This window comes from Solanum lycopersicum, chromosome 6, assembly GCF_036512215.1.
Source record: "Solanum lycopersicum chromosome 6, SLM_r2.1".
Taxonomy (NCBI): Eukaryota; Viridiplantae; Streptophyta; class Magnoliopsida; order Solanales; family Solanaceae; genus Solanum; species Solanum lycopersicum.
In genome coordinates, this window is record NC_090805.1 from 50,763,115 (window position 1) to 50,776,527 (window position 13,413).

The window sequence follows — 13,413 nt, forward strand, 5'->3', positions numbered from 1 at the left end:
AATGAGCCAAGGTCCTACCTCTTTAATAGTTGGAAAAAGCTACAGTGAACTATGAAAAAAGACTCGTCTATATTCATATCTATTATTATTAAATGAGAAAAGACTTACTAGTTAATTGCAAATAGTATTACATTTGCAAAAATATTTTATATACGTAATCAATTATGATTCAACCATGCCATTAGTTATATCATCTTTTCAAACGGGAAAAGGCTTAAAGGATTCATGTCAGTCCACAAAAGTATTAAAGAAATTAGGAGGAAACTATTGCGAAGTTGACGCACCTTGTCTTTAACTGCAAATCCATGAGAAAGCTATTCTCTTTAGATAACAACTTTTTACCTAGCATATAATACAAATGAGTGTTTCACACAACTGACACGAGTTAAACGAAGCATCAAATGTCTGTTATCAAGAAAGGCGATCCAAGATATATCGAAACGTTTAACTTGAATAAGAAGCAAAAAGAAAAAAGGGCTGATAGCATGGCACGTGAATCTAATCTATAGGCTGAAAAGACTTGTTTGCTTGTAAACCAAGTGATAATCATTTGCACATATAGTTTTCTTTATTAACCCACTCTTGCATAATCATCCTAACCCCTTCTAATTTCAACTCAATTATACTAACAGACAAATTTCACCTCAAAATAATGCAACTCTTAACATCTGGAGCTTCCTAATTGCACCACCATACTTTCGACCTTTCTTGATAGTGATCCATACACAAGCTAAACTTTTATACAGAACAAACTACTCTTCCAAAAATAACTACTATTGGTTTATTGACACACTGCTGACCTCTTCACGAAATTGAGGGGATGCGTTAAGAAAATTAGCACAATAACGATTCCCAAGGTTCAGATAATGACCTCAGTGTGCATTAGAGTCAGTCGCCCTGACGTCCTGCAGACTGTGGTTCCCACTTTTCTAGAATCATCTGCTCAATCCATCACATTAACTAGCCTCAGCCGAATCGTCAGCACCTCTTGCAGCTGTCCTAAAACGACATGACCAAAAGCCTTGAATCCAGAGTCACCGATATCTCCAGGCACATGAAGGAAATAGTCAAATTTTAAGGACCAAAACACAAGGGAGAACTTATCTCATGGAAGACGGCAGCGAGCCATGGTTAGCTAGCTACACGGATTTTCAAGAACCTGCTTTGCACACAACTAATAATATAACAGATCACAGGAAAATGGTCTCATAAAGAGAAAAAGTTGCTGTTTAATCACTGGAATTTTCGCCACTCAAAAGATAGCACCCATACAAGAAACGTCAGGAAGGAGTAAAAATAAAATTACATTTCAGGTTCTCCCCTCACTAAAATTCAACAAATAGATATTCACATATTGAAAGATCTCGGTCTTGACAACTTTGACATGATCGGAGTCTACTTAAACTGATTTCCTTACCAACATTTTGTTCTTTCATCCAAAGCACAATGAAGATATTGCATCTAGGAGTGAAAGCAAAATGAAGTAATTGAAATTGAAAGTGTCTTAGACACACCCGAGGACAATGCCGTTATCCCATCGCATATTTTTGAGTCCAGCTACGAGCAGTGGTCTCGTATTTGGCCCTGTCAGTCTTGTACATATGAGCAATTTCTGGTACAAGTGGGTCGTCTGGGTTTGGATCTGTCAATAAAGAGCAAATGGACAACAGGACCTAAAACATAAAATAGCAGTGTGAGACAAAATCCAAATGACAATTGAAAAATAAGACATATAAACCAGAGACACTCTTCCCTCGCCTTTTTTCCAGAAGATTTAGTTGTGACTTGGTACATAAACTGATTTTCATCACATTTTGGATAGTTAAATAGAAACATGCTAAGAAGAGGACATCAAGAAAAGCAACTAACATAAATTTTTATTGAAAAAAAAAGAACATAAAATAGAAGAATCGAATTAGTTGATTATATGAGAGTTGTAGGAAAACCATTTCTGGAGCAAAAAGAGCAATCAAAAGTGGCAGGTATTGCTCAAAAGATTTTACTGCAGTAACAGCTCAATATTACCACTAAATTATCTCTCATTTAAATAAAAATCTGAACACCCAAACCTCAACTCAGCAACTCAATACAACAAACGCGTACAACAAAAGTTAGAAAATAAATCATCTGCTTCAACATCAACTAGAGGGAAAAGGGAAGACAGAAAGAGACAAAATTGCCACAAGTAGTTCACCTAATTTCTACCAAAGATTTAGCAGAAGCAAGTCAGAAGGACTAGTCATTACATCAGACAATAATATAGTAAATACTTTTATAATAGGAGCCTAAATGTCAAAAGATATCACACTCGACTTTCTTTAATAAAGAAATGAACATGATACTTCCCCTCACTTTCCTTTCTTTTATTCTAAAAATGGAATCATACTTGCTAAGGTGCTGCTTGACATCTGACAGAACAAATATGTTATTTAAGGTAAGCATGTTTTGAAGGGCATAGATATTTGTTTATTAATAAATATCTTTTTGACTTCTGTTACTTTTTTCTGGACTACTTTTCCTTGCGTCGTAGGTCAAAACAACCTCTCTACCTCTGAGGTAGAAGTAAAGTCTGATTATACTGGGTATGTTGTCATATAGTTACTGTTTTTAGTTTAAACAAGTCATGATAATGTTTAGTTACTGTTCTTTCCTTTTCTACTCTATCCTTCCTTATGATTGGCATTACTGCTCGCATTCTCTCTTCAAATACAAACATGCTGGTCTAAATCATCCTATTTCCAGAGCACTATCACATTAGTAAAGCCATAGTATAACTTGCCAATCACAGTTCTCACATTCATTTATATTGACATAAGGCTTTTTTAACTAAGTATACTCCCAGGCCAGATTATTTGGCCTACTGAGCCATGATTCCAATGCCTCAAAGTCCTTAATTATGAAGAGAGAGGAGATCAAAACTCAACAAGTCTGGACAACAAAACATAACAAAAGTCTAGCATTCTCCACCAAATCAAATCATACACCACCACCATCATCATTATTTTGTTAAATCCAGACTCTGGCTTGGACTCACATTCATCAAGAAATCTAAGACCAGAAAAAAACATAGCAACATTTAATTGGGACACAAACAAAGACCAAGATACAAACCTTAGATATGGTCAAAGCCGGACTCCATTGCTCTTTAAGGATATCCAAACATATACTTCCATTGCTATTGATGTTAGGATGGAAAACCTTAGTTCTAAATGCCACCTGAAACAAAAAAACAATTAAAAGATCAGATTCAGACCCTTGACTCATCACCACAAAACCAGTCAAACTATTAATCGAACACGTTCTCAGAATTGACAGAGAGAACTCATTCTGCAAATTTCAAACAGTGCCTGAAACAAACAAAATTCCTAGAACCTACAGAACCACCATGAAGGTAAAACTAATCTAGCAGCAAACAAACGCCAGCCATCTTCTACATTATGTAGTCATCTTCTACATCATGTTATGTGGACACTGTGGTGTAAAAACTAGCATACTTATAAGCATGAACAGCACCCTGAAGTACCAGCTCACTCTAGCACCAGAACATAAGAGAGCAGAGACTAGATAAGCTTCTCAACAAAACACTTCAAATATCATCTCAAGTAGTGGGGAATGATCATAAGGAAGTTCCAGGCAGTTAGTAACTAGTATCCAAGGCTTCCTGAAATTTTCCAGAGGAATATGAAACTATCTATCAATTTTGAGTGTATTGTATTCCACCATGTAATTCCGTGGTCTTATCTATATGGTAAGAAAACCACACTGACAAACAAATGACAGGATTTTTAATGCTAGCGCTCTCTGTGACCCTGTGACCCTTCCTCACAGTGGCACATCACCAGCCTAGTCTTAGATTTCTTCTCGTTCGATTCTGTCTCATCAGCGCTGATGGAAGAATGTCAATGTGATCTTTACATTCTACTATAAATAAAAACAAGAGATGATGGCGAAGTAGGCAGTAATTTGAACTTTACTATCATTCAATTCTATATGGACACAACTAGACAGGTGGGGTGTCATTCATGAAAGTTCCAGCTGATTTCAAGAAATGAAGAAAATGATAAGGATGTTGTAGAGCATAGGCATACCTTTGGAGGCTTGAAAGGATAATCAGGGGGGAAATGGATTGAGACCAAAAATACACCTCCTGCATAAGGGCTATCTGTAGGCCCCATGATTGTTGCTTGCCAATGGAACATATCCTCAGCCACTGGACCTGTATTTTACAAAATATGCTAGTTAATGTCGACATAAAAGCCATGTGATTAAAAGACTCACTATAACAAATGTATAATCACACTCAGCACCTAAATCTAAGTGGAAAAACAGTTCCTCATCAGAAAAATGACAAAATATGCATTAGGAGAAGTACAACAAAGAATGATGCAGAAACTTGATAGACAATTATAAGTAACATTACAATCTTCAAGTGCCATATATTGAACGCTAAATCTCAGAAGTGAGAAAGAAAAACCAGTATAAGATGCAATACAACCTCGGTTGTGCACAACTTGGTTGGACACCAATATCATATAACAAATCTATAAGCAAAAACAAAATAAAAGAGAGCCGAATCTGCATTCAGCTGCTGTTAACACGTAACGGATCAACCTACTAATGATGCCAATAAGTTTTTTCCATAACATTAATGTCCAAGCTTTTAACAGACACTTTTAGTACACCAACTATACCAGCTACCTACAACTAGGACATGTATCTTATGACCTTTTCCACCAAAGCATAGGCAAATGGGAATGATTCACCTAGTTCACCTTTACTGAGATTTGAATCTTGGATGCTAACATACTTACTCCAACTCAGCTCTTGGACAACTAGGCTACCACCGGGGGCTAATGCCACTAATTTTTACAGAAACAAACATTTAAATCATGCAACTCTGCCAGTACAGAAAGCAAAAAATTGGTTCAGCAAACTACTAAATCAGACTTGTTCTAAACTAGCAACATTAGCAAAACAGAAACCGCAGAAAACATCAGAAATTCAACCACACTGACCTAATTATTGGACTACAGCTAACAAAACTAGCACATAAGCTCAGCAATCAGAAGTGTAAGGCAAAAATAAAAAGTACAGCCGATATACCAGCGCTGCATGAGGTGGGAGGATCCTTCTGCAAATCCTTAAGCTCCTTCAATATGCGCTTCGACGCCATAATTCAGTCCGTATACCTTCTAATCCAAGTCCTAAGCAATTATAATAACAATTTCTTCATCAAACTCCACAGATCTCCATATTCAAGTAAAGTAGAAAACAGTTACACACACAAATTAAGGTCACAGAATTACAAAACTGAAGCTTATAATAACTCAAACAGGAAAGGCTAAGAGATCTAATGGATTGTTCATGCGGAAAAATCTAGATCTTCTTCATTTTGCAGTTATATGCAGAAAAATACCTGAATTAAGAAGAGGAAGATGTGGAAGACAATTAATTGAATGGAAAATTGCAGAGCTTGGATTAGGTTTTGAGCCAATCCTATGTAAGAAATAGAAAACAATATTCACTCTGTTAGCATTTATACACACTCATTTTTAGTCCATTTCAACAAAAAAAAAAAAGAAGAAAAAGAATGAGATATTTAAGTATTTACTTTTAAAATATCTACTCCATTTTATAGCTGAATAAATATTGATAACATTTATAAATCTCAAAATAAATGCAAAGAATCTGCAACTTTATGAGTAAATAAATATTATTTCTACATAACGTATACGAAATGCTATTCCTAACCATATTTTATAGTGGGGCCCAGAAGCAAGGCTCTAGAATCGTCTACTGAAGTCATAATGTGCGCATAGTTTGTGGAAAGACACAAAGTGACCACTTATTTGAATTTTAGCCAATGTTTATAGATTATTTAATGTTTAGCCATTAATTAAAAGCGTTGTTAAGTTCTGCGCTACAAACTTTATGATAGTGCTATGAAGTTCGATTTATAGTTTGAACTTTGAGAAGTATGGTGTCACGAAGTTCGAATTGTGTAGTTCAAATTCCATGTTTGTGATGTGAAGTTTAATTGTTGTGGTTCCAACTTTATGTCACGCGAACAATAAGAAGAACACCAATGCATACTATAATTTTTAGTGATAGAAATGTGTAACATATTCTATTTTTTACAAATAAAAACACATGGCAGTATAAATAAACGATATCACTATCCAATACTCACTAGAATTTATAAATTACTTGGTGTTTGAATGCCAGAAAAATCATTGCTTCGACATGTTGCATAAATGAGATGTTAATAAGTGCAGTGCAGATTGAATCTTACAACAAATGACTAGAGTTCTTAAACGAAAAGAAAAAGGAAGATGATTAACTTGTCTACTATACCTCCTAAGGAAAACAAATCCACACTTTCACTAGATACACTTGTCAATAGGATTGAATCAGAAAATTTAGGGAAAGAAAACATGTATGTTGTTGCACTGGGTAATCGAAATCGAATGAACTTCTCTGCACTTGCAAATTGTAAGTCAGAAATCCAAGGAATCAAGGGATATGCACATTTGAATCATAGGATCTATTCTCTTTCTGAAGAATGCCTGTTTTCGGAGTTAGATTGCCTGACGTCTTCAATCATTCTAACAACTTCCTCCATGTTGGGTCGCATGTCTGGGACCTTTACAACACATGCCATAGCAATTTGCAGCATTTGTACCATCTCTTCTTCAATGTTTTGAAATCTCATCAAATCGACGTCAAAAACCTCTGATGTCCATTCCTCCCTGACAACTGATTGGACCCACCTAGGAAGGTCAACCATGTCATCACGCCCCGGTGATTGCATTGGCTGCTTACCAGTAAGCATCTCGAGTAGTAACACACCGAAGCTGTAGACATCTGATTTATGACTATGCTTTCGGCTTTCTATCACCTCAGGAGCCCGGTACCCTGGATATCGGGATGGGGCTGCAGGGAAGTTCATTATAGGGGCTAAACCAAAATCTGAGATGCAAGCTTCCATATCTTGCTTGAGTAGGACGTTTGAGGACTTTATATTTCCATGAGTAAATTTTGGACCACCCATTGAATGGATGTGGGCGATCCCCTTAGCTGCTGCAAGAGATATTTTTACTCTCGACTCCCAGTCCAGCGGAGTTCTTCCCGGAGTCCTGTTCCCTAAATGATAGTGGGGATTTGATAGGGAATAGAGAAGAGAAATATCAGCAGTACGTAACATCATTGGCAGTATACTTGACATTGATAAGTTTATGCAGGTTAGTGAATGAGGATGAGTTCTATTCTGATGTAGTCTTCCAGGATAGATATTAGGTATATCATGCATGGAATTTTCAGCACTAGCAGCTTTCCAGTTAGAAAAACAGCAAGATTGTGCGAGTGATAGACTACCAATGATAGGTTAAAGAAAGCCAGCAAGTGTCAATATGTAGCTACAGAAACAATAGATACAGAATAACATAAGAGCTGTTTATACTCATATAATAGACCTAGAAAGATCAAACTGATGCAAATATTCTAAAGAAAGACTTTTTCTTCTCTAACTTTACAATAGCTACAAGAAAGAATGCTTCTTTTCACACCAGTTCACAAGTTTAAAAGTTCAAATTCACATTGTTTAGATTTGTTTAGGACATTACTTGAGTGCATTTTGTATTGTGAAGAAACTTACTATCAGGCATAATCACAAAGCGCGAATCAAGTTACTCCACCAAACACTACAAATAGAAAAAGGGAATGACGATGAGAGCATATGATGCCTTACCATGCAAGAGCATTGACAAGTTTCCCATTGAGAAATAACCATACACCAGTAGCTTCTCATCCTTGGAGTAATAATAAGCACGCAAAGGAACCACATTTGGATGCTGTCCAACTCTACCAATAATTTCCATCTGCTGTTCAAAGTCCTTCTTCCCCACAATGACTTCTTTAAGTCTTTTAACCACCACTGTTGATGACTCCTCCAAAATAGCCTTATAAGCAGTTCCAAAACTCCCCTTTCCTAGCACTTCAGCTGAGGCCCTCAATAGGTCCTCGAGATCGAAATTGTAAGAGCTACCTTCAAAGAAAACAAGCTTATTTTTGTCAGGTTCTTGCACCCCACTACCGAACTCTTCCCTCGGTTTTTCACTCCTTCCTCCGCCCGGAGATTTCCCTTTCCGCACACCTCTGCCATCACCCCTTTTTCTTCTCAGGCAGCACAAAACCAGGATCACAACTAGCAGCAAGACTAGCACAACCCCTCCAGCAGCAATAGCAAGAATAACTCCTAGTTTAAGTTTCTTTTTTGAACTTTTTTCTTGCGTGTTTGGGGAGGGTGCAGGCGGGGAAGGGGAAGGAGGGGATGGTGGTAGAACAGGTGAACAAGGATTTAAGGGTAGTCCACACAAGAGTGAGTTCCCCACAAATGAGGAATTTGGAAACTTTTGGAGGGATAATGGAATAGAACCATTGAGATTGTTGTGGCTTATATTAATATGTTTTAGCCTTGGAAGAGTAATATTGGGTATGGGTCCAGAAAGCAAGTTATTCTGGAGGCTTAAACCTGTTAGCTGGGACAGATTCTGAATTGTTTCAGGTATCTTTCCAGTGAAGAAATTATGAGATAGGTCCAAAATATTCAGTTTATTTGAAAGAGAAGAAGGAATAGGTCCAGATAAGTTATTTTGCTGTAAGAACAGGTATTGAAGAGAAGGAAGTGAAGTGATAGAGGAAGGAAGGTTTCCACTGAGACGATTGGATCGAAGGCTGATAATCCTTAAGCTATCCATCTTCTCAAAAGTATTTTTTGGAAGTGAACCAATGAGTCCAACTCCTGGAAGTCGTACTTCCGCCACATGGGCTTCATCATTACTACAAGTAACGCCTACCCAAGATGAGCAGATAGGAGTGGCGGGATCCCAGTTGATCTTCCAGCCATGTGGGACTGCTGCAGCAAAGTCAAGAAGGGCTTGTCTGTCTAAGTTTAGATCACCGCGGCACAGCGAAAGAAGAGTTGCTACAACAAAAAGAGAATGTAGCAGTTGATTGGTGCAGTACATTCTCATGAGGATACCTTCAATGGATTGAAAGCCACTATGCTGCCAGTATTGTGGTCGTCCTGGAATGAACATTTTGGGAACCAAACAAACACCAAAGATTAGAGAGGAAGGATAAAAAAAGACATTTTGACATAGCAAGCATCTATGCAGTCAAAGTTATACGAAAATCCTCAAGACATATGTCTGGAATCTGCACTAAATTTTCATGAACTAAAACTGTATGACTTTTTTATGGATTCCAATTAACAATTACTATGCGTCCATCTAATGTTTCTATTTGCACATATGTTCCAAAAGCACTTAGCAATGAACTAGTAATTGTTCTACATTTAACTAATTTTTCACCATCTGGAGAAGAAGACTAATAAAACTAAACATGTTCTCATAGAACCACAAAAAGAAGAATTAGAAAAAAAAAAACAGTCAGTCAAGTAACATTGTATGGTGAAAGCAAATATTATCCACCATACAACTTATAATTACTTCAAAAGCTATATAATCTCATAGATACTGATACCAAGAAATAAACAAAACAAAATGCAAAAGAGATGTTCGGAAAGCAAAACCAGAAAACTTGCCAAATCACTTTCTAAGCCAAAAATAAAGATGCTAAGAGATACCAAACCATGTCGAATATATTAAACAGCTCAAAACAGAAGTATAAGCATGATTAGAAAATAATATAGTTGAAGAAGAAACATTAAAGAAAAAACTTTGTATCCCAAATACTCCCTTTTCAGTTTCATGAACAAAGAGTCTTGAAGAAGAAGAGCAAGAGCTAATACATACAAATAAGCCTTTTGAGGATGGATAAACTTAACCTTGCCTCCTTTAGGTTCAAAAACAGAAAAACCATTCTGGTTGGCATTATGAGCCACCCTCAGTTTTGGTAAAAACTCCAACTGAAGAAGAAGCCTTCCGGGATGGAAACTCTTTTTTTTTTTTTTTTGGTGTTACGTGTGAGAAGAGGTGTTACACCTTATGCCACCCTCTTTTGTAATTATATTATTAATAAACAAGAGATGTTTTGAGAAAAAAAATACATACAAATAGCTAGCACTTAAGTACTCTAACGTGATAGTATCTAATAAGCAACTGGAAAAAAAATAACCACTCCTTCAAAGTCAACCCGGGACTGGACTAACCCATTTAATCACAAGTTTTTCAACCTTCATGACATGATAATGCTTATTCAAGGTTGGAGCTTGAAACAGTTCATGAAGAAGAACTACATCAAAAAAATCTACCAAATCATGAAATTTTTATTATTATTATTTTTGGGGGTTGGGGTTACCTATTACCACATTCACAATTCTTCTCTAAAGTAAATGTCAAAGAGAGTTGGGTTAATTAAGACTATTGAACAACCCCAACTCATATGAGGTCCCAGTAATAGGGAATCCTAAGCTTCCATCACACAAATATAATCCAATGATAGTTCATAAGGACCAACAACATATTCAATTTCTCAACTCTTTGTACTTCCACATTATCAAAGAAGCAGACACTGAAGACTGAACAACATACAGGTCTTGCTACTTAATAGTCCACGCCGGAGCCAGGGTTGCAGGCCGGAAAATCATACCATATATACAAGTTAAAAATAAATAAATTCATCATAGATTTCCTAATTAATTTCTAAAAATCAAATTTAAAGCTACTCAAAAAAAATTTAAAAAAAATACTATCAGAAAACCTTCAAAAATCATATTTCAAAATAAATAAAACTTGACCGTTCAATCTAACAATGCCAAACAAATAGAAATCAAATAAGCAAACAGATCTGCTACCAAAATTAGCAGAAAATAAATACAAAATTATAAAATTCAACAAACATTATGTAATCGCAGTGAAATTACCTATAAAATCGAGAAAGCACTTCAAGTATTAGGAGTAATAGTGAGGTTCTGAGATGAAATTAACAGTAAAGATGAACATCAAATCAAATTCATCGAGTTGCAGTAACCACATTTTGCGCTGAACAAGACCCGACCCGTTTAGCTTGAGCTGAAGTAGTAAGAGATTTGGATCTGTGTTAATGGAGAAGAAGAAGGAGTGTTTAGTGCAAAGTACAAAGTGAAGAGTGAGAGGTGGAGAAATGGTAAAAGGAATTTCAGCTTTTTTGTAATGAATCTGTTTTTTTTCTTTTCTTATAATATAACAGCTAACTGAATATACATCGTATTTATTTTATCCATTTTTTAAAATTTTATTTTATGTTGCTGAGATAATAAGAGAATAATTGTCTCTACTAAAATAAAATATTAGAATATAATGCATAGCAAAGTGAACATCCTTTTTAAAAAAAAAAATTAATTGATTTGTTATTTATAATTTTTATTCTCGCATTTCTTATGTGATCACATTTTTAATGACTTGAAGCGATCAAAAGAATATAATACGTTAAATAAAAAAATAATTTTATTATTTTTACGATATTTAATAAAATTGAAATAATATAAGTCTAAAACTAAATAAACTATAAAATACGGTGCAAATATTGAGCTCTTTCTCTTTTATTAATTTTTTTGTTGTGTGTGAGTAATAATTTTAATATATATTATTAAGAAATTGATTTTGTACTCTTCTTCTGAATAATGAATCATATCTTTAATGTTGAAACAATGCTATCCATATATAATTCATATAATAATTTTCTCCATTTGAATTACCAAAAACAAAGCTACCTGAAAATTAATACACAAAAGTAAATAAATAAATATTATTAATAATAATGGTAATAATAATAATACTAATGTACTGTGAAGTGAAGTTTGCACTTGTGAATGACAGTTGGATCACAGGAAGGATAGGTTGGCAATTACTACCCCTTTTAGAGTGGAGGTGTAGGTGGATGGTTTAAGACTTGGTTGGTGTATATTTAATGTACATAGCATAAAAGTTATTCTTCTTTCAATAATTACATATCAATAAAAATAATATATCTCGTATAATTTTATAATCGAAAGTTCTAAAAGAATTAGATATACATAGTTGTACTTCTTAACTTCTCCATACATGTGAAATATCTAATAATTTCTCCACCAAAATGAAAATATTAAATTTAAAAACAAATCTTCATATGTACGAATTTGAATTTAATTAAACCCTGACATATTTTTTTTAAATACACCTAAAGAAAATTCATTTTGACCTAATATGCTTGTAAATTGGTTAATACTTACAAGGATTAGGTAGACAAACTAAACTATTTTTGCTAGTCATTCTTGAAGAAACAAAGTGCCCAAAAAGAATAAGAAAAGAACAGGTCAATAAGAAAGATACAAAAAGTGAAAGGAAAAAAATGAAGCACATGGTGCCCAATAAAGCATATGAAATTGACATGATATATTAATTATTAAATTGATAGAAGAGTTTAATATAGGAAGATTTAATTTTATAGCCTTTACAAATTTGTTTCACTACTGTCTATTTTATAAGAAATATTCATGGTCACACCTAAAAGATTTTTAATTTTACACGTAAAATGTATAAAAAGGTTATTTCTACTGTTAGAATTGATATAAGTGTGCAGACATGATTGTTTGCTCGTTAATATCAGAGTAATTTTATATGTATAATTTGAATTGATATAGATAAATAAATTGACCCATAAGATGTCTCACATTTCATAGTTTGAATAGTTCTTAATCCTAGTACGGCTAAACAATCTAGCCATAGCCACATTAACACTATGGAGAATCCAATCCTGATAAATTGAAAAAGGATGAACTTACATCCAAAAAAAATAAAATCTTGTACTTGATAAGCAAAAGAAAAAAAATTCAGTGTGAAATTTCAATTTCACTAACTATAGAACTATAGAACGTCAATATGAGTTTAGCCCATCGAGTCGATTCAACTCAGCACATTAATGAAACAGAGCTGAAATAGCATTTTTTAAGCTCATTTAAATTGGGGCTTATAAGCCCGGTCCTCGAGACTTGATCGAAGGCGGGTCAAGGTTGGCCTATAGGCCAAAACTTTTTATTTAAAAATAATTTTTGATAATTTCACTAGTATATCATTTAATCATTTAAATACACATTATGTTGTAATATTACGAATTTTATCAAATTTTGATGCACAGTTACAAGTATCTCAAAATTAAATTAAATTGTTCTTGATATAGTCTATTCAAATAAATTAAATTAAATTGTTCTTGATACAGTCTATCTAAATAGATCCGCATGTATCTAAAATACATGAACAATTTTCACGCTCTCACCTTTTGTGTATCTATTATACGAAATACATGCTAATTACACTAAATTTTTTACTAGTGTTTGACACAAAACTACTGTTTGTCATACTTGATTTGATGATCTTTTCATTTTTTAATGCTATAAAATTACAAGTTCGAGCTTTTTCGACCCAGTCGGCCCAC

General features: G+C 34.5%; 2 protein-coding genes across 3 annotated transcripts; both read right to left on the reverse strand.

Annotated features, from left to right (window-relative positions):
• Positions 1-1,178: 1,178 nt before the first annotated feature.
• Positions 1,179-5,680, reverse strand: UBC3 (ubiquitin conjugating enzyme). The gene is made up of 6 exons (NM_001247318.2): positions 5,612-5,680; positions 5,417-5,496; positions 5,104-5,204; positions 4,089-4,216; positions 3,112-3,216; positions 1,179-1,673 (listed from the first exon to the last, which is right to left on the reverse strand). Exons 3-6 carry the CDS (start codon positions 5,171-5,173, stop codon positions 1,530-1,532), a joined length of 447 nt encoding a protein of 148 aa, NP_001234247.1. The 5' UTR covers positions 5,174-5,204; positions 5,417-5,496; positions 5,612-5,680; the 3' UTR covers positions 1,179-1,529.
• Positions 5,681-6,213: 533 nt separating this feature from the next.
• LOC101268878 (probable inactive receptor kinase At5g58300) lies at positions 6,214-11,180 on the reverse strand. Of its 2 annotated transcripts, none has more exons than XM_010324810.4 (3): positions 10,886-11,180; positions 7,748-9,085; positions 6,214-7,143 (listed from the first exon to the last, which is right to left on the reverse strand). In XM_010324810.4, the coding sequence occupies exons 2-3, from the start codon at positions 9,030-9,032 to the stop codon at positions 6,545-6,547; spliced, it is 1,884 nt and encodes a 627-aa protein (XP_010323112.3). In that variant the 5' UTR covers positions 9,033-9,085; positions 10,886-11,180; the 3' UTR covers positions 6,214-6,544. The 2 variants fall into 2 exon arrangements, with proteins under 2 accessions (XP_010323112.3, XP_069154956.1); XM_069298855.1 differs by lacking the exon at positions 10,886-11,180 and adding an exon at positions 9,816-10,268.
• Positions 11,181-13,413: the final 2,233 nt, after the last annotated feature.